Genomic DNA, 18,352 nt, shown 5'->3' on the forward strand with positions numbered 1-18,352 from the left:
CGCAGAACCTTATCCACCGTTTAATTTAATCGATTTATCAATGCTTGCCAAGATTCTTTCTGACCTTTATAAATGACCTAAAACAACAACAAATGTGTCTTGGTTGGAGTGGATGGGTATCCTATAAAATAGCTTGCCGATTATATTTAAAAAAAAAAAATTCTTACCAGTTTCCATAACCCATTTTGCAAACAGTTTTAATCTACCACAACAACGTGATTTAGGAGCAGAAGATATCCGATGCTTACGTATAGTGTTCTGGAGAGACGCAAGCTACTGATGTATAGGGTGGGATGTACTAAGCATCGCATTAGCGTTGGGGTATATCTTGCCTGTCTTCGGATGCATATCGCGGTTCATTACCACGGTATGTACCAGGAATATCGCAAAGAACAGCTGTCCCAAAATGAGCTGTCCTTTGCGATGCTGCTGGGCAGAGGGACTTCCGGGTTTAACACCCAGAAGTCCCCCTGGTGTCCTTCTGCGCATACGCAGAAGGCCGCAGGGGCTCATGGGAGGGATTCTGTCGGATCCCTCCCAAAGGGGGGGCGTCCTGAAAAGATGTCCATAGGCTTCTATTGGGTAACGCCACCTAAAGATAACCTTTTTATTGCAACTACTTGAATATGCCCCTATGTTTTCCATCTGGTCTATACTGGTTAATTAAAAGAAGAGTCCAAAACATTGAACAACTTTATTAAGATGGCCATACACAGGCAAGAACAGCAATTTAACCAAAGGGCCAAGTAGACAGCTCTATGTCTTGCTATCAGGGCCGGATGAAGGGGGCGGAGCAACAAGGCTGGGTGCCCCCACACAGGGTTGATGTGACTCTGCCGAGAACAGGTGCCCAGCGGCAGGTGAAATCTCAGCAGACACGGCACACGACTGTCTTACTGCATGCAGCGCAGAGTGGCTCTCGAGTCTCCTGTTCTGCGTCATGTGACACATGTCCGTGACGCTGAGGAGGTGACTGACTAGCAGCTCTGCCTGGACGTCAGGTGACTCATCAGTGGAGGGGATGGAGCAGTAGGCGTAGGCTCCGAGTAGCTTGGGAAGGGGGGGGGAGGGGTTAACGTGTGGGACTTTTTAGGGGTAAGACTTCATGTGGCTTGGTGGGGGGGGATTTAGGCTCTATGTGGCTTGGAGGGGCCCCCACAAGCCCTAATCCGGCCCTGCCTGCTATTGTGTGTGACTTAATTGAAAATATCTTGTCCTTCCCAAATGTGGTCCTAGGAAGCACAGTTAACATGGTGCTCCCTTTGCAGTGGAACTAGACATCCCAGCATTGTTTACCACATTTTTTGCTCTTAGAGCATGCCAAATCTGTCAAGGAATGTTGGGATGTGTAGTTCCAAAGCATCTGGAGTGCCACACATGGTCTACCCCTGTTTTGTACTTGTATAACTATTGACTGAGTTGTTTTTTAAACCCATTCATGCAAGGTATTAACTGTGAGAAAAATGACCTAATTGGCCATAAAAGTATCTAGTAACCAGTCTAGATTAGGAAGTGGTAATGTAAATTCTGAAAAGCCTGACATTTTCAAAATGTAAATAAACACTGTAAATAATAAGCCCTCATAGGGTTTAGGCAGTCACTGCCAGCTTGTTGTGATCTATTGGGTACTGCTGCTGCCTAAATATGTGCAGTCACAGGGTGCCGGAAGTAATAAGCCTTTCTTTAAAAAATTTTAAATATTTTAAATGTGATGAATTTAGTTGTAAGGTATTTCATCCTGTAAATTATTTAAACTATTATGATTTATTTACAAGGTGTCAAAAAGAGTCTACAGTGCTGTTAGGTCAGAACAACTGCAAATCACAGTGAACAACCAGCTCACCGATTTAAACAGGATGTAGTAGGCCCAATTATACATATGTCTACTTAACCTGGTCTGTGTAGAAGAACATGGCTATTTAGCCCTAGGACTGTATGATCCAGCCCCCTCCCACTTAAAATACTTAAAACACTTAAAATGGAATGGGTATGAAATATCGGCAGTCGGGATACCTGCTGTCAATATACCGACAACTGCATCCCGATGCTCAGGATCCCGACAAGGGTATACTTAGCCTCCCCCCTTGTCCCTCTAACACTGTTTCTGCATCCGAACCCCATACTTACCCTACCCCGCACCCCCCCCCCTCACGTTCGGCATCCTTGCTGGTGGGATTTCTTCAGCCGGGATGCCGCATGTCTGTATAATAACTGTACCCCCTTAAAATTACATTGTTTTACTTTCTATGTAATTATTATCCATTTCTAAGGTGACATTTGATTTATTATAGAGATTATTTATGATGGAATTAACCTTTCATGCTCTAATCTGTTACTCTCCATTGTGTGTTCTTATTGGGTGTGGGGTGTGAGTCCTTGCAGGGAGTGTACAAGTCGCAGACTACAGTGACATCCGTGTGGTCAGCTAAGGGAGTATGTGGCAACGTGGAGATATTTAAGGGCATATTTTCTAATCATCTGGTTTCAGACTCGATAAATACAATTTGTTGCTGCTATTTGCAGTAATAAAAAATTCACATTTGCCCAAAAGTACTAAAAATCACATGCAGGGACAGGGAGACCATCCCTGCCATGGCTAAAGAATTGGAATGATTGCAAAAGCATGGGGCGTTCTCCTCACGCGCAGTCAGCAGACCACGCATGTGCGGCGCCCATTGCTGACGGAACCCTCTTCCAGTAATTTTTGCAATATAGTAGACCATAGGCTCCTATAGGGTAACATCATCTGGAGATGGCATTATCCCATGGGGACCTAACTCCGGATTGCTTCACGTTCCCGAGCTTGGTAAAATCTGACAACTGTGCAGCTGCTGCTGTCGGAAATATAGGGACCACAACAGATCTCTCCGGTTACTGCTGTGGTCCCTCCCTCCATTCATTCATGGGATCCTTATTATTTGTGGATATCCCCTGAATGGGTGTTTTCAGAGAATATACCTCAAATATTATTTGATAAATAGACCCCTTAACCTTATTTGAATCTGTTTTTTATTATTAGGTGTTCTTATTAAAGGCTCAGCAAATGACTGTATACCTTGTGAAATCGCACTAATATGATGGAAACTGTTCCAACCGCAAGATTTATGATTGTTATTTAGTAACTGTTATTTATAGAGCTCCAGCATATTCTATAGCGCTTTACAATTGACAGCAAACACAGTAATATAATGAGACTCTGTATTAACAGACAGACAAAGGAAGTTAGAGGGGCCCTGATCATATATCACAACCCAAATAGGAGGGGGGGGGGGGGGGATTTTCCTAACCTTTACAAAAAAAGGCTGGTAATTTTTCCCATTCTCTATACATATTTCAATGTTTTAAACGTAAACATATGTTTTGGGGGAAAAGCAGTCTCTTGGCTTTTATCAAACTGACATTTAGATGCTTTTTTTTTTCCCTCCACACTGCAAATGTTTCTTGGCAGAACTTTTTCTTTTTAGAGCAATGAATCTTAACATTTCTTTCTGGTACATAAACGTTTGGAACTCTCCATTAACAAATAGGTCCGCCAGGGTGACCAACTTTATCCTCCCATTGTATTATACAGATTCCATCAGGTCAGCTATTAAAGAGATCATTATTCAAAGCTGCATGAAAGTGATTGTGCAAATAAACATGAGTAAAATCTGTTTGAGTATCTAATATTACAAAAACAATTGCCATGAAAGCCAGTTGCCTAATGACCAAAAATATTGAAAACTTTCTTGTAATGTAGTATGTTTTGCACAATGTATAAGGTGCATCTGACAGTTTAACACTTTAAACTACAAAACAATAAGTGATTTTTTTTTTTTAAAATATTTGTCAAATGAAGGAAAAACTCATCAGGATGTTGCACTGAAGTCCCTTTAATGGTGCTGCATATCGTTGGAGGCCTGGGTTTTACCCACAGACTTCCCAAAGAAGCTTCACAGAATAGTACTGCAAAACTGTACACCAGGGGTAGGGAACCTTTTTTCTGCCGAGGGCCATTTTGATATATATAACATTATTCACGGGCCCTGTGCAGGCCACGCCCCCTCTGCCTGATTTCCCACAGGGGCGGGGCCACAGTCGCTGGTGTTTATAGCAATGCACGGAGCATCCTGAGGATGCTCTGGGGAGCTGTATGGGCAGCATGGTGACCGTCTGAAGCATCCTAAGGACGCCCCAGGCTGCACTGCTGTATAGTTTTTGGCTGCAGGGTGCCATTCTAGGCCCCCTGCTAGCCAGATTAGGCTAGCAGAAAAAACTCTGAGGGCCAGACCAAATGATTCCGAGGGCCTTATACGGCCCCCGGGCCTGAGGTTCCCCATCCCTGCTGTACACAGTAGAATGGAGAGGCCATTGTTAATGGCACTCATTTGCTTGATATCACATTTTAAACCTACATTTAATGGGTTCCTTTAGTTTAGGAAGCCAAGTAGGACTGCTGCAGTGGCTGCGAGAACTAAATAAAAATCCTGTGATGAGGGAATGAATGTATGTATATGTATGCCATGCAAAACTTACTTGTTTTACCAATGTATAAATAATTCCACATTTTAAATTTGGTCAACCCACTGTAAAAAAGATATAGGAGAATTAGAGAGGGTTCACAAACTGACAACCTCAATAATAACTAGAATATATAGATGAATTTATAAACCTGATGGAACAACTGTCTCCTTTGGGGTGAAAGAATATCATATATAAATGTATCAGAGGTTTCTAAAGACATTTGTCTAACTTTTCAGTTAGACAAGTTCAACTATTGGCAGTAGATGAAAGATTTTACAATGAGCATAGGGTGAAGTTTATCGATAAACCATGCTCACTGCAGCTGATGACCCTTCAGAGACTTTGAGATGTGTTCATTCAGTCTAGTGTGCTACACTTTACATAGTGCACCGATGAGCAAACCTGGTCCCATAGAGCGGCTCTATTTTATTGAGCATTAGTGACTGTGAGCACTGCAGTCAACTTTGAAATGAACACCACAAAATGAATGCTTGCATGTTATGGGGGTACATTCACTATCCATTGGTGCTTTGCAATATGTGCAATTCTTCATTTTAGTGCCCATGTGTTAAACTTCAAGCCCTAGGTGATGTTAAACTGTGGTATTCCTTATTCCATGAGGTGCTTGTGTTATCCAGCTCTTACGGGTAGCACTCCATAGCTATAACAACATATGTGTATCAGGAAGAGAGATTCCTCCTCTCATGCTATACTGGTTACAGTTACTGTATGTACATCAGGAGTTTTTCTTATTGTTTTGACAGGACACCAAATTCAGAATTTTTTAAGGTGTTTTTTTTTTTGTTTGTTTCTTCTTTTGTTTTTTACTTGACATTCATGCATAACTCTTTTCAGTTGTAGTAACTGCTGTGTGTAAAAATGTAAATGTTTGTCTTATGTGGCAAAATACATAAGTGTTCAAAGCATGAGCCTGAGCACAGCATTGTATATTTTAATGCTCTGTTTAGACTAGAGCAAGCACTTTGCTACAAGTGCCCTGCTGAGTCTGGAACATTTGCTCCTCTGTATGTTGGTGTTTCCGGACTATAAACTTGTCATGAGCCCTTTATAAGAACTTTCTACAATGAGAATTGGGTGCTTTAATTAATAGGAAATTCCACTGACAGAATGTGTAAGTTAACTGTAGTCTGCTGAGCATGTTTATAGAACTTTTGTTTGGCTGCAAATGTACATATTTATTTTTTGACATGACTAAATTGTCTTACATTATTTATTTATCAGCACATGGTGTTCCCATATTATTGTTACAGAAATCCATGAAAGTCCTTTGCATTCCAGAGAAAAATTAGCATCTAAAGTTTGGTTATATTTTTTGAAAAAACAAACTTCAAATTGCCCCAGGGAAGTTACCAGAACCTTATGTCAACAGCGGACTCTCTTTAAGCTGGCAGCTGTGATGTGTGTTACTGAGCATACTCTCTGCCTTGGTTCCTCATTGTTCCACCTTAAGCTTCCCACGTCTCTCTATGCAAGAGACAAGATGCGCAGTCTTCTCACTTCCACTTCCAAGATGTGCCCTGCTCCTGTATGTCCCCTCTACAATCTGTTCTAAATGCCAGGGTGAGTCTGATCCTACACTGGCTCCTCAATACCTCCTGAATTCCTAAAACACTGCTCGCCCACACCAACACCTCCCCTTAATACAACTCTGACCTTATAACTAGATGCACAGTAAAGACCACTCTTATGCCTACTAGATTGCTCCCAGCTCACGGAAACCCCTGTCCCGCCTGACACTCCCCATCTTGCAATCTTTCTACTGCTCTATCAGAACCCACAGCCTATCCTATTCCTACCTGAGACTGTTGTAAATGTGCAGCTGTACAATATACCTCTTCAGTTCCACGTAAATCAATATTGTCATTTTATTAAAGAGCAAGGAAATGTTCTATTTCACATTAATATCCTAATATAATTATTAATTTCTCTGGATCCGCCTCTCCTTTTTCTGTCGGCTGGATTGCCATGAGATTTGGTCCTGATTTCTGTCTTCTCTACTTATACTGTCTTTTCATAGAGCAATAAGCTCCTCCATGATAAACACCCCTGCGGATGATGTACTATGGTTACATCTTTATGATACTTTGCATAGGTTTTGTTTCACTGAATACTTCATTAATATGTAACACACACTCTATATGACGCCATCTATGCAAATAGCTTGTGATTGGTGTATTTCTAACCCTTTTTCTCCATTCAACATGGCACACATCAGGGTTGTCCCCTCTCTTCCCGACTAGTCTCAGTAGCTCTTAAACCTCTTGCCATAGCAATCCGTCTATCTCCTTTATTTCAAGGTATAATAGTAGGTGACCTTGATCTTCGTGTAGCCTAAGTCGCAGACAAATATGTTACTGAATTTATCTTTCCCTACTGATGCCGTCCCGATTGTAATGAACATTATCTCTGTGTTTGAAGAGTTATCGGGGTACAAATCGGAAATGCTATTATCTGGAGATATTACTCAGGTTCTCCTCTCCACCATCATCAAACATTTAAAAGTCATAGGGACTCAGATAAAATACTTGGGCATACAGGTACCGGTATGCCTTTGTAGCCTATATTCGATCAATTTCCCACCTCCGTTTATTACTAGTATGTTGGACAGATGGATTCTACTTCCGCTATCTTTTTTGGGCAGAGTCGTGTTGATCTGAGACCATCATTTTCCAGAAATTAGGGGGAGAAGGGGGGGGGAGGGTAAGTATTCTTACCCGACCCCTGTCTGTATACCAAGACAGGGGTGCTGCTTAGATGTGTGTGTGTGTGTGTGTGTGTGTGTGTATATAGGTTTTTTTTTTTTGGGGGGGGGGAGGAGGTAAGGGTTAGCCACCCCTTCGAGGGAGGGTTATGGTAAGCACCACAGGGGGGGGTTAGGGTTTGGCACTAAGGCGGGAGGGTTAGGTTTAGACATGAAGGGGGAGACTTAAGCTGCGTACACACTTATAGATATATCTGTCCAATCCGTCTGGTGGGATGGAGAATCTGGTAATGTATGGGAGCAATTAACAATAGAAATTTGTTACCAAACACTGGAAAATTGACCAGATTTTCCTTCCCACCAGACAGACAGAACAGATATATCTGTATGTGTGTACACACCTTTAGGTTTAGGTACTAACAGGGAGGGTTAGGCTACAAGAAGGGCGGGTTAGGGGGAGAAGGGGGTAGGGTAAGTATACTTACCCGACCCCTGTCTGTATACCAACCATCGGGATGCTTTTGTCGGTATTTTGACAGGAGGCATTACATGCCGATTCCGTATGTAACACTGTGTGCACTAATATAGGAAATGATTAAGGGGTCTATTTACGAAGCAGTGTTAGGAGAGTGAAAAGTGATAAGAAAGTGATAAGGTGCCAGCCAATCAGCTCCCAACTGTCATTTTTCAAACACAGCCTTTGAGATGATAGTTGGAAGCTTATTGGCTGGCACTTTATCACTTTTCAATCTCCTAACACTGCTTAGTAAATAGACCCCTAAGAAAAAGTTAGTGTCCTTTTTAACAGTGAATCCAGAAGCCTTGAATCTAGGCTCTCTAGTTATTTAGTAGTGTACACCAGTGGAAGAGACCCCGTTTTCTCCTTGTCCTCACTTTGCATTCAGATGCTTCATCTTTACAACCAGTAACTAACTTAAATTGTGTCATTTTAGTAATTGAAATATCCCATAAATTGGGATTTCTCATTTTTCTACAACACTTCCTTCATCCAAGGCTGTAATTATTGCACAGTAATGACACCAGATTTTTGTGTGGTACCTTACTTGACTGCATCAACCACCTTTGTCCAGTAAGCTTTGTATATGGATTATTTCTGTCCATCTACAGTACCTCTCCATAAGCATAGTATTGGTGCCTATGCAGGCGTATATAGTAATAGAGATTTGAAAATAGGTGATGCATATATATTAGTATAATTGTATCTAAAATGACCTCACTATAATGCAGAGACTTGTGGAAAACATTTTTAATATTACCACCTCCTTTTCTAAAAGATGCCAGAGGCAAGGTTGCCATGGAAATAACAGCATGTTTTCTATACATCAAATGATAACGCACTTCATATAGCTTATTCATCTCGTGCACCGCCTGCTGATTTGTCATATATTAGACTTGATGCGTGCTGCGACACTCCCTCCTTCCAGATGCACGTACAGTCCATATGAATTTGCATTGACACAACGAATTTTACAGAAGTTTTACCAACAACGCTTTCACAATGCTTGTAATCGGCTTAGGAGATTGCTTTTGATGTCTATGTAACATGCCGCTAAAGTATGTATGTATGCATATAATGTATGCAATATGAATAATGTGGATAATTACATAATCATACTGAATATAAAATATATGACCACTATGGCCCAGTTGTTTGATGTCTGTTTGAGTTGTGTTCTATCACACATCCATTTATAATTTCTCCTTACAATTCAATCTTCTTTTCTTATTAGTGATGTACCTAATGTCATAAACTACATTTTAATTTGACTTGACATCTAGGTGTGTGTGTTCCATGAGTGCGCACGTTACCCCTTATATCGCTCAGTGTTTGGTTGTTCTGCTAAACGGGCAGTTATGATCAGTGGCGGATCCCGGGGCGGGAAATTGGAGTGATCGCTCCCCCCTATAACAGTTTGTCTGACCATTATCATCTCTCTCTCCTCTCAGTTCAGAGGAGAGAGATGATAATGGCTGGGCTGTGATCGGAGCTCCCGGCGTCTCCCAGTTAGGGGGATGTGTCGTGGACAGGCTGTCACCTGGCCCGGGAGCCGGGGAGGAAGCGATCACAGCCGGCTCCTCACACCCTGTGATCAGCTGTGTGGTCTAAATAGACCACACGCTGATCACTGCTAAAAAAAAAAACAACTTACCTCTGTCCAGGGACCAAAGATCTGGGCTCCGGTGATGTCCTCCCTCAAGTCAGCTGGTCTCCCGTCTCCTGCACTGTGAACCTGGTCAGCTGCTGCATTAAACAGCTGACCGTGTCACAGTGCAGGATGGGAGAGCAGCTGGCCGAAGCCCGGAGGGAGAACGTCACATGAGCAGCGGAGGGAAGTGATAGTAAAGGGGGGGGTGGATTTAATCATTAACTTGCCCACCCCCCCCCTAATACAACAGTCTAGATACGCCCCTGGTTATGGGTACATTAACCTAAATATTTTGTGCTTGAGTTGTGTGTATGGAAACTGGACAGTGGAATCACTTTGTATCATTGGCCAACTAAATGCAATGCTGGCAAAGTGTCCAGGTTGCTGTTATTTGGGTACAAATTTTATACCTAAAAGCTGTGTGTAAAACTCATGTGATCCCTGGATGTCTTTCCAGTTAGTCTAGTAGTGAAAAATCGGAATGCATTGGTAGCACTCTGATTCACTGCCAGCCTGTAACACTACTGTGAACTAAATGGGGGGATCCACTAGGCGATTTTGACAGGCGATTGTGTTATCGTGCAATTTCCCACAAATCGGGCATATAAATGATAAACACGACCAGCGATGCGTGTGCCCGCTGGTCGTTTTTGCCATCTATCAATGCCCGTACATGCTGGTCTACCTGACGATCCCTAGGCAGATCAAGACACTGATCTCTCTGCCGCTCTTGCTGTCGCCGGACCTCTCTGCTATAAACGGGAAAGGACACAAACAGTCACAGCCTGATGACGCTGGACACTCACATGTGAGTGTCCAGCGTCATCAGGCTGTGACTGTATGTTTCCCTTCCCGTGTATAGCAGAGAGGTCCGGCGACAGCAAGAGCGGCAGAGAGATCAGTGTCTTGATCTGCCTAGACTAAACGAGTGAACGTTCAGTCTATGCACATTACTAGATATACAAATGAGAGCACGATTGCAATGTCATAATCGTGCTCTCGTTTGTATTTCTACATCAGGGTCCATAGGGTATCCACAGGATACCTTGGGGTATTGGTGATGACGTCAGGCATCGGACACCACAGTTAAATTTTCCTATACCCCGCCCCCGAGCCAAGGCATCTCAGTTTTGTTGGTGTCCGGCCAGGAGTCTGATCACTTTCAACAGAGTGGGGCTGTAATGGCCCCTGAAGTTTTCTTCAAGCAGCTGTGGCTGCACAAATGAGCTGTACAGCATGGACAGTCAGTACTGACGTCCAGGCGGTCGCTCCTACACCCCGCCGGACCAGAACGCCGATACTGATCCGAGGATGCTGGTAGGTATCCTGGTCACAGCTAGCGGTGACCCCAGATTACCTGGTCTGTAGCCGGATTCAAGAGGGCAGGTAAGCGGCGGGCTCCCGTGGAGGGAGGGTACCCGCCCATAACAGTCCTTTAGGTCTCCAGGAAGGGGGCTCCCTGGGGACAGGCTGCGCGTGGAGCCAGGTATTAACCTGCGCTTCCACTAGACCACCAGGGATAGCGGGCAGCAGCATGTGCGGTACAGCGCGGCGTCCCAGGGGTTAATAGCATGCCAAGGGAGCACGCTTTCCCTGTCTAACAGCCAGCGCCTCCCCCGCTGCACAGTGCCTCTCCACAGCAGTCTGGCGGGCTGTGTCAGCGCTCCTCCCCCGGAGCAATACGGTACAGCACCTGACGGACTTTTTACAGTGGGGGGAGTCATTGCGGCCTGCTAAGCGGCCTTTAATGTCTCAGACAACTCATTATGATTAGGATGACATGATATCTGATGACGGGGAGATTTTTGACCCCTCGGACCAGGAGCTCCCTCGTGCTAAGAGGAGGTGGAGTCCAAGTCTAAAATATATACCTGGCCTTATACGGGCAGTCCGTACGGCCTTGGTTATTACAGATAACGATCCCCCAATGGCAAAGTCTAAATATGCCTTCTTTAAGGATATTAAGGGTGATGCCACTGTATTCCCCCTCTCTGGTCAGTTAGTGGATCATTTAGATGAGGCATGGAAAAATCCAGGTAGGCGGTTCCAGCCTCAGAAACGTTTTGCTTTTGCATACCCCTTTGCGGATAATTATTTTTCCAAATGGGAAACCCCTCCACAGGTGGATTCTTATGTCACACGCCTAGTGAGGAGTGCTACATTGCCCTGTCCTCCTTAAAGGATGCTACGGATCGCAAGGTGGAAATATGCCTGAAATCCATTCATTCCCTTGCGGGGGGGGGGGCGTCCAGACCGGCAATGGCCGTGTGCTGAGTAGCCAGAGCCATGGAGCGTTGGGCTGATAGCTTGGAGATGTCTCTAGATGCTGACTCGTCACCTGAGCAGGTGGCGTTAGTGGGTAACCTCAGAGACTCAGCTACGTACATTAATGAGGCAGCCTTAGATATAGGGCTCCTCACTTCCAGAATCTCCTCAGCAGCAGTGGCTGCGCTCCGCACCCTCTGGTTGCGTTCTTGGAAAGCAGACGCAGATTCCAAAAAGGGATTGGAATGCTTGACCTTTAATGGACAGATCCTGTTTGGCCCTGATCTGGACAAAATTGTGGCCGCTCTGGCAGCAGCTAAGTCTGCGTGTCAGCCATCAGTGAGAGTCCCATCAGGGTCTGGTACTTCGTCCTTTCGGCCCTGTAGGGCCCAGAGTAAGTTCAAAGTGCAGTCCTTTCCTAGACAGGCAGGGGCCAATAAATATGCCAAGCCGAAGAAGAAGGCTTGGAGTACAAGACGTCCAACTCACAAGTCGAACGATAAGCCCTCAGCCTGACGGGACGGACCTCCCCTTGGGGGACCCCAAAGTGGGAGGCCGGCTTCTTCAGTTCGCCCAGTACTGGTGTCTCACGACCATAGACACTTGGGTAAGAGAAGTGGTCTCTCAGGGGTACGCCCTCTCCTACCGGTGGAGGCCTCCCAGCCGGTGTTTCACCACGGGCCTTCAGTCAGCACAAGACAAGGCCCAGGAATTCTGGAAGGTGATCCACTCTATGCTCCAGGCTGGAGTTATATTGCCGGTCCCGTTGTCCAGAGAGGATCGGGGTATTACTCCAATCTTTTTCTGGTACAGAAACCCAATGGGTCTTACAGGCTCATCCTCAACCTCAAATCACTCAACAAATTCTTGAGGGTTCCTCTGTTCAGGATGGAGACCCTGCGTTCCATCATTTTGGCAATGGAGCCGGGGGATTTTATGGTGTCGCTAGATATTCAGGATGCTTACCTGCATATTCCCATTGTCTCAGCACACCAGCGTTTCCTCATGTTTGCAGTAGGGGACCAACACTTCCAATTCCAGGCACTGCCCTTTGGTCTGGCCACAGCGCCTCGAGTGTTTACCAAAGTCATGGCAGCCCACCTGCGGATGCAGAGGGTCAGCTTGTTGCCTTATCTGGACGACCTTCTGCTGTTGGCACGGTCTCCAGAGATATTCAGTGCCATCTGCAATTGACAGTCTCTGTGTTGCAGGCTCACGGCTGGCTGATAAACTGGAAGAAGTCATCCCGGGTGCCATCACAGAGGATGCTCCATCTCGGAGCCCTATTGGACTCTCAATATCAGATGATCTTTGTGATGGAGGAAAAGATCTCTGCATTACAGGCAAAAGTACGCAGTTGCCTGCAGAGTCGCCGGGTGTCTATTCACTTGGCGATGCGGTTATTGGGATCCATGGTGTCGATGTTCGACATGGTGAAGTTTGCCCAGTTTCACTCCAGGCCTCTGCAGAAGTTGATCCTCTCCAGATGGAATAGGTTGCCCCACCAGATAAAGACACAGACAATGGTGTTGTCACCGGAGGTACGTCTGTTGTTAGCCTGGTGGCTGTAGACTACTCACCTGAACAGGGGGCGCCCCTTTTGGATTGCGGACTGGGTCCTTCTGACGACTGACACCAATCTTCGAGGTTGGGGAGCAGTGTCGGGTCCACACTTCTTCCAGGGAAGGTGGACGTCAGCAGAATCTGCTCTTCCAATCAACATCTTAGAACTAAGGGCAGTATTCAAAGCTCTCCAACAAGCAAGACATGTCCTCCACGGAAAACCCGTGCAGGTGCAGTCGGACACGCCACCACGGTGGCTTACATAAACCGCCAAGGAGGAACCCGCAGTCAGGCTGCCCTGACAGAGGTGTCACACATTCTAGCGTGGGCGGAAGCCAATCTCCCCGCCATCTCTGCAGTGTTCATACCAGGAGTCCTCAACTGGGAAGCAGACTTTCTCAGCCGTCAAGACGTGCATCCAGGAAAGTGGTGTCTTCACCAGGAGGTGTTTCAGCTACTGGTGAACCAGTGGGGCCTTCCAGAGAGAGACCTAATGGCCTCCCGACACAACAACAAGCTTCCTGTGTACGGGTCAAGAACAAGAGACACAGAGGCACTTCTGGTAGATGCTCTGTCGGTCCGGTGGACTTTCCAGTTTGCGTACCTCTTCCCTCCATTCTCCCTTCTTCCTCGAGTGATTCGCAAATTCAAGCGAGAAGGTGGCACATTCCTGCTGATAGCTCCAGCGTGGCCCAGACGGCACTGGTACTCAGATCTCAGGAGCCTATCCATAGACGCTCCGATGCTGTTGCCTCTACGTCCGGACCTGTTGTCTCAAGGTCCTTGCCATCACCCGGACCTGGGCGGGCTGTCTGTATTTGACGGCGTGGCTGTTGAGACGTCCCTCCTTGAGGTCCTGGGAATTTTCCAGCTCTGTTGTAAACACCATGCTCATAGCTCGGAAGCTGACTTCTGCAAGAATTTACCACCGAGTGTGGCATACCTTCTTTGAATGCTGTCGACCTAGAGGCTATGATTCTCAGAATTTAGGATATGCAGGATTTTTGCTTTCCTGCTAGCGGGCTTAGATCACGGTCTTCGCCTTGCTTCACTGAAGTGCAGGTTTCCGCCCTCTCAGTGTGGTTTCAGCGTAGGATTGCTATACTTCCTGATGTCCACATCTTTATGCAAGGTGTACTTCGCATACTGCAACCCTTTGTTCCACCTGTGGCTCCTTGTGACTTGGCTGTGCTCCTTAGGGCTCTACAAGGACCGCCATTTGAGCCACTGGGCTCAGTAGATTTAAAATGGCTCATAGTTAAGACTGTGGGCCTGATTCAGAGCCGAACGCTCTGACCAGAGCGCTCGTTCTGAATCAGGGCCCTCCTCCATGAAAATGGAGCGTCCTCCTGGACACTCGCATAGCTGTGGGTGACCACCCACAGCTATAGCGAGTGTCCATGATGATGGTCGCAATGGTCAAGACCATCGCGACCATCGAGCTTGCGACGGAGACCCTGTGATGTCAGTGGGGCCGGCTTCAGACGGTAGGCGTTCCCATGGGAACGCCTCCGTCTGGCAGCCACGCTTCTGGCACGCCCACCAAAGGGGGCGTGCTGTCAATCAACATCGACAGCACGCCCCCTTTGGTGCGAGACTCTGAGTGATGGAGAACCCGTCGCTGTCCGGGTCTCGCGCATGCGCAGTGGGGCAACATCGACCCGCTTGTGAGCGTCCTGCGCTCGCGAGCGGGTCTGAATGACCCCCCCTGTGTTTCTTCTGGCCATTGCCTTGGCTTTAATGTCGCCCCCCCATTCCTAATTTTTCATAGGGATAGGGCAGTGCTGTGCACTCACCCTGGGTTCCTACCTAAGGTGGTATCTAGTTTTCACATCAATGAGGAAATTATAGTACCGGCCTTTAATTCCCCAGACCTATCTGCTGGTGAGGCCTCCTTGGATGTGGTACGAGCTCTTAGAATTTATGTTGACCGTACCAGTTCATTTAGGAAATCGGACTCTGTTTGTCCTCTATGGTTTCCATAAGAAGGGTTGGCCTGCCACTAAGCAAACCTTGGGAGGATGGATTTGCATGGTGATTTCTGAGGCTTAAATTCATTAGGACCTGTCTGTACCATCCTCTCGTAAAGCTCACTCTGCTCTGTGGGTCCTTCATGGGCAGCTCGCCGTGGTGGCTCTGCACTTCAGCTGTGCAAGGCAGCCACGTGGTCTTCTTTCCATGCGCATCTGAGACCTTCGCCTCTCAGGATGCTTCCTTCGGGCGGCAGATTCTCCTTCCAACACAGAAGCGTCCCCACCCTTAAAGGATACTGCTTTGGGACATCTCCAGGACTCCCGCCCTGTCGCACCGTACTGTAGTTGGGCTGTGATCTGGTCACCGGTTTTTCCGTCTCCGTCTGGTGAGAATGTGATTCTTGTGTTTTCCAGACTTTCTTCTCTGCACCTCCTCCGGCCTATGGCTTGCTACGAAACCGAGATGCCTTGGCTCAGGGGCGGGGTATAGGAGAGGGACCCCAGTGCATTCTGGGATGATGAAAATTTAATTCTGTGGTGTCTGATGCCTGACATCATCACCAATACCCCAAGGTATCCTGTGGAGCCCTATGGACTTCGTAGAAATAGAAATAACAAGGGCAAGTTCTTACCATGTGTCTTATTATCTAGTAGTGGATACCTGCCTTTAGTCTCATGAATGAATCATGATCAAAGACTCATCTCGTGAACGATGTAGGCAACGATACGATCTCATTAACGAACTCTCCCCGGAACTCCAGGACATGATGTGTAGCAAAAACTGCAAAATGTGACACAAGATCTATCGTGCACGATCTAACGATTTGCATACCATTAGATCGTGCGCGATAGCAGACAGATGCATACATGGATCAGTGCGATCCATGCTGCAAGCAGCTGTGATAAGTAAAAAATGTGTTAAAAAACTGCTTGGTCCCCCATAAGCACAACCAGCCGCCGACTTTTCACATACGATCCTGGTTGTCAAAATAGAGGGGACAAAAGACGTAGGGGGTCCCCTATATTTTGCATAGCCAGCTCTGGGCTCAGCAGAGCCGTTCCTGGTTTTGGAAATACAGAGGACAAAAAGCGTAGGGGGCCCCTGTATTATCCATAACCAGCACCAGATATTTTAGTAAATACTCAGGCCAGTATGGTCAGTAAAGTGTGAGTAATTGACCTTGAAGTGCACTCTTATCTCTTCACATGTCAGGATATAATTAACATTCAGAAATGGCCAATGCCTTTTGAATGCCCCCTGCTCTTTTTATATCCTTTTATAAACACTGTATAATATAATATTGTTTAATTGTGGTGTATTTTTTTTGTGTAAGGTTTTTCCAGGCAATAAATCTTATTCTCTTTCTCAGTAAGATCCTTGTCTCTGTGCCAGCGTGGTTTAAGTGCAGGTCGTGGCTCCTCTAGTCTCTTTATATGCTTCTTCCCTTGGTTTTCTCAGCTCACACCTTGTAAAGAAACTAATGAGCACAGCGTATCCTGCTGACCCACATCCCAACCCAGCAGATTTACATTTTGGCTCTGAACTTCTCTCACAGGAGCTGCTTTTTAACTGACCCATCTCTTGTGTTCTACTGCAGGTTTGAAGAGCTGGTGAAAAGGTTCAAGGTTGATTATCATGCCGGTGGTTCCACTCAAAATTCTGTTAAAGTTGCTCAGGTTAGTATTAGGCATGTTTGTCACATGACCTGGTCATTTACTGAGTAAGAACATGTTGTCGTGTTCTGCAGTGTTTTACATTACATTTCTTTTGTTTTGTAGCATAAATTAGTCTGTATTTGTTTTTCTTTTCACTCTTGACACATTACATTACCAAAAAGTCCTGTGTCATATAACCTGTAAACCAGTTTGACTAGCATCAGAAGGCATGACCCTTTCATGTTACAAAGGGGTCAAACCAATTAGGTGCAAGTTTGCAAAATTCAATTCGAAATGGCAATATGCGGTAGTAGCGGTCAGGGTATGCGGCTTTTCTACAAAATACGACCTGGAAGTCGTGCATGAAAAAGGGGGTAACCCATCTTGGACCGCAAAAAAGTGACATCTGAGTAAGCCGGACCATATAGAAGGCTGTTAAAGGTCATAAGGAAAGTACTGGAGGTTTTTGAAAGATGTCAAATTGATGATTTTTGCACTTTTTATTAATTTTTAAAAAATGTATAGCAAGCGTTTTTCAGCAAATTAAAGTCTTTCCATCCTTTTTAGGTACAGAAAAATGTATGTATAGTGGCTTTTCAGTGTTTTTATACAAGTTTGTAAAAAGTTAATAAATACATACTTTGATCTCTCATCTGCTCAAAAGTAAAAAAAACAAAACAAAAAACCCTCGATCATCAATACAAAACCTTTACATACTTGTCCAACATCATTTACCCCTCCACATACCTGTCCCACGTCATGTATGCCATTATTGAGCTTTTTAGAGAAATACACCTGAAAACTGATGTCTTTATTGGCCATATTAAGCAATTTACATTAAACATTTTCCCTACCTTTTCCCCCGCTCAGGGGGGTGCGCACAAAAACATGCAAATTTAATGCGTTTGGAATTGGATTTCAAATTAATTTTGTTGGGCAAGTTTGCCGTGAGAACAGATCGCGGGACCCAACTCGCACCTAATTGGATTGGCCCCAAAGAATTCTGTAATAGTCCTACTAAAACTAATACAACAAACCATAGCTGAGAAGGAATTGTTATAAATGGGATGTAGTCAGCATCCCGCTGTGCGGAATGCCGAAGATCGAAATACCGGCGCCGGAATCTCAACAGCGTTGGGAGCCTGGCACCAGAATCCCGACCGCCGGCTTCCCGAAGGTAAGTATCGGGGGTTAGGGAGAGAGTTAGGCTTAGGCACCGGGCAGGGGGAGGTTAGCGTTAGGCGCTAAGGAGGGAGGGTTAGGGTTAGGCACTAAGGAGGGAGGGTTAGGGTTAGGCATCGGCGTGGGGCAGTTTAGGGTTAGGCACTAAAGGGGAGGGGCAAGTTAGGGTTAGGCACTAAAGGGTAAGTTAGGGTTAGACACTGGGGAGGGAGGGTTGCTGCTGCTTCTCAGTTGTTTGAGGTTGGATATTTTCTCTATTTACTTTGGATTGCAAGTCTTGAGAAAGGACTGACTGATGGTCCGAAACGTTGACATCTTTT

At 45.7% G+C, this 18,352-nt stretch overlaps 1 protein-coding gene across 4 annotated transcripts in view; it reads left to right on the plus strand.

Moving 5' to 3' along the window:
- The window catches only part of ADK (adenosine kinase), a 266,402-nt gene that overhangs the window by 118,531 nt on the left and 129,519 nt on the right, over nt 1-18,352 (plus strand). For all 4 annotated transcript variants that reach the window (XM_088474985.1, XM_088474983.1, XM_088474986.1 and 1 more), the window contains exon 4: nt 16,793-16,871. In XM_088474985.1, the coding sequence (XP_088331111.1) occupies nt 16,793-16,871 (79 nt within the window). The remainder of the gene's footprint in view (nt 1-16,792; nt 16,872-18,352) is intronic.

This window comes from Taudactylus pleione, unplaced genomic scaffold, assembly GCF_031769625.1.
Source record: "Taudactylus pleione unplaced genomic scaffold, aTauple2 ptg000157l, whole genome shotgun sequence".
Taxonomy (NCBI): Eukaryota; Metazoa; Chordata; class Amphibia; order Anura; family Myobatrachidae; genus Taudactylus; species Taudactylus pleione.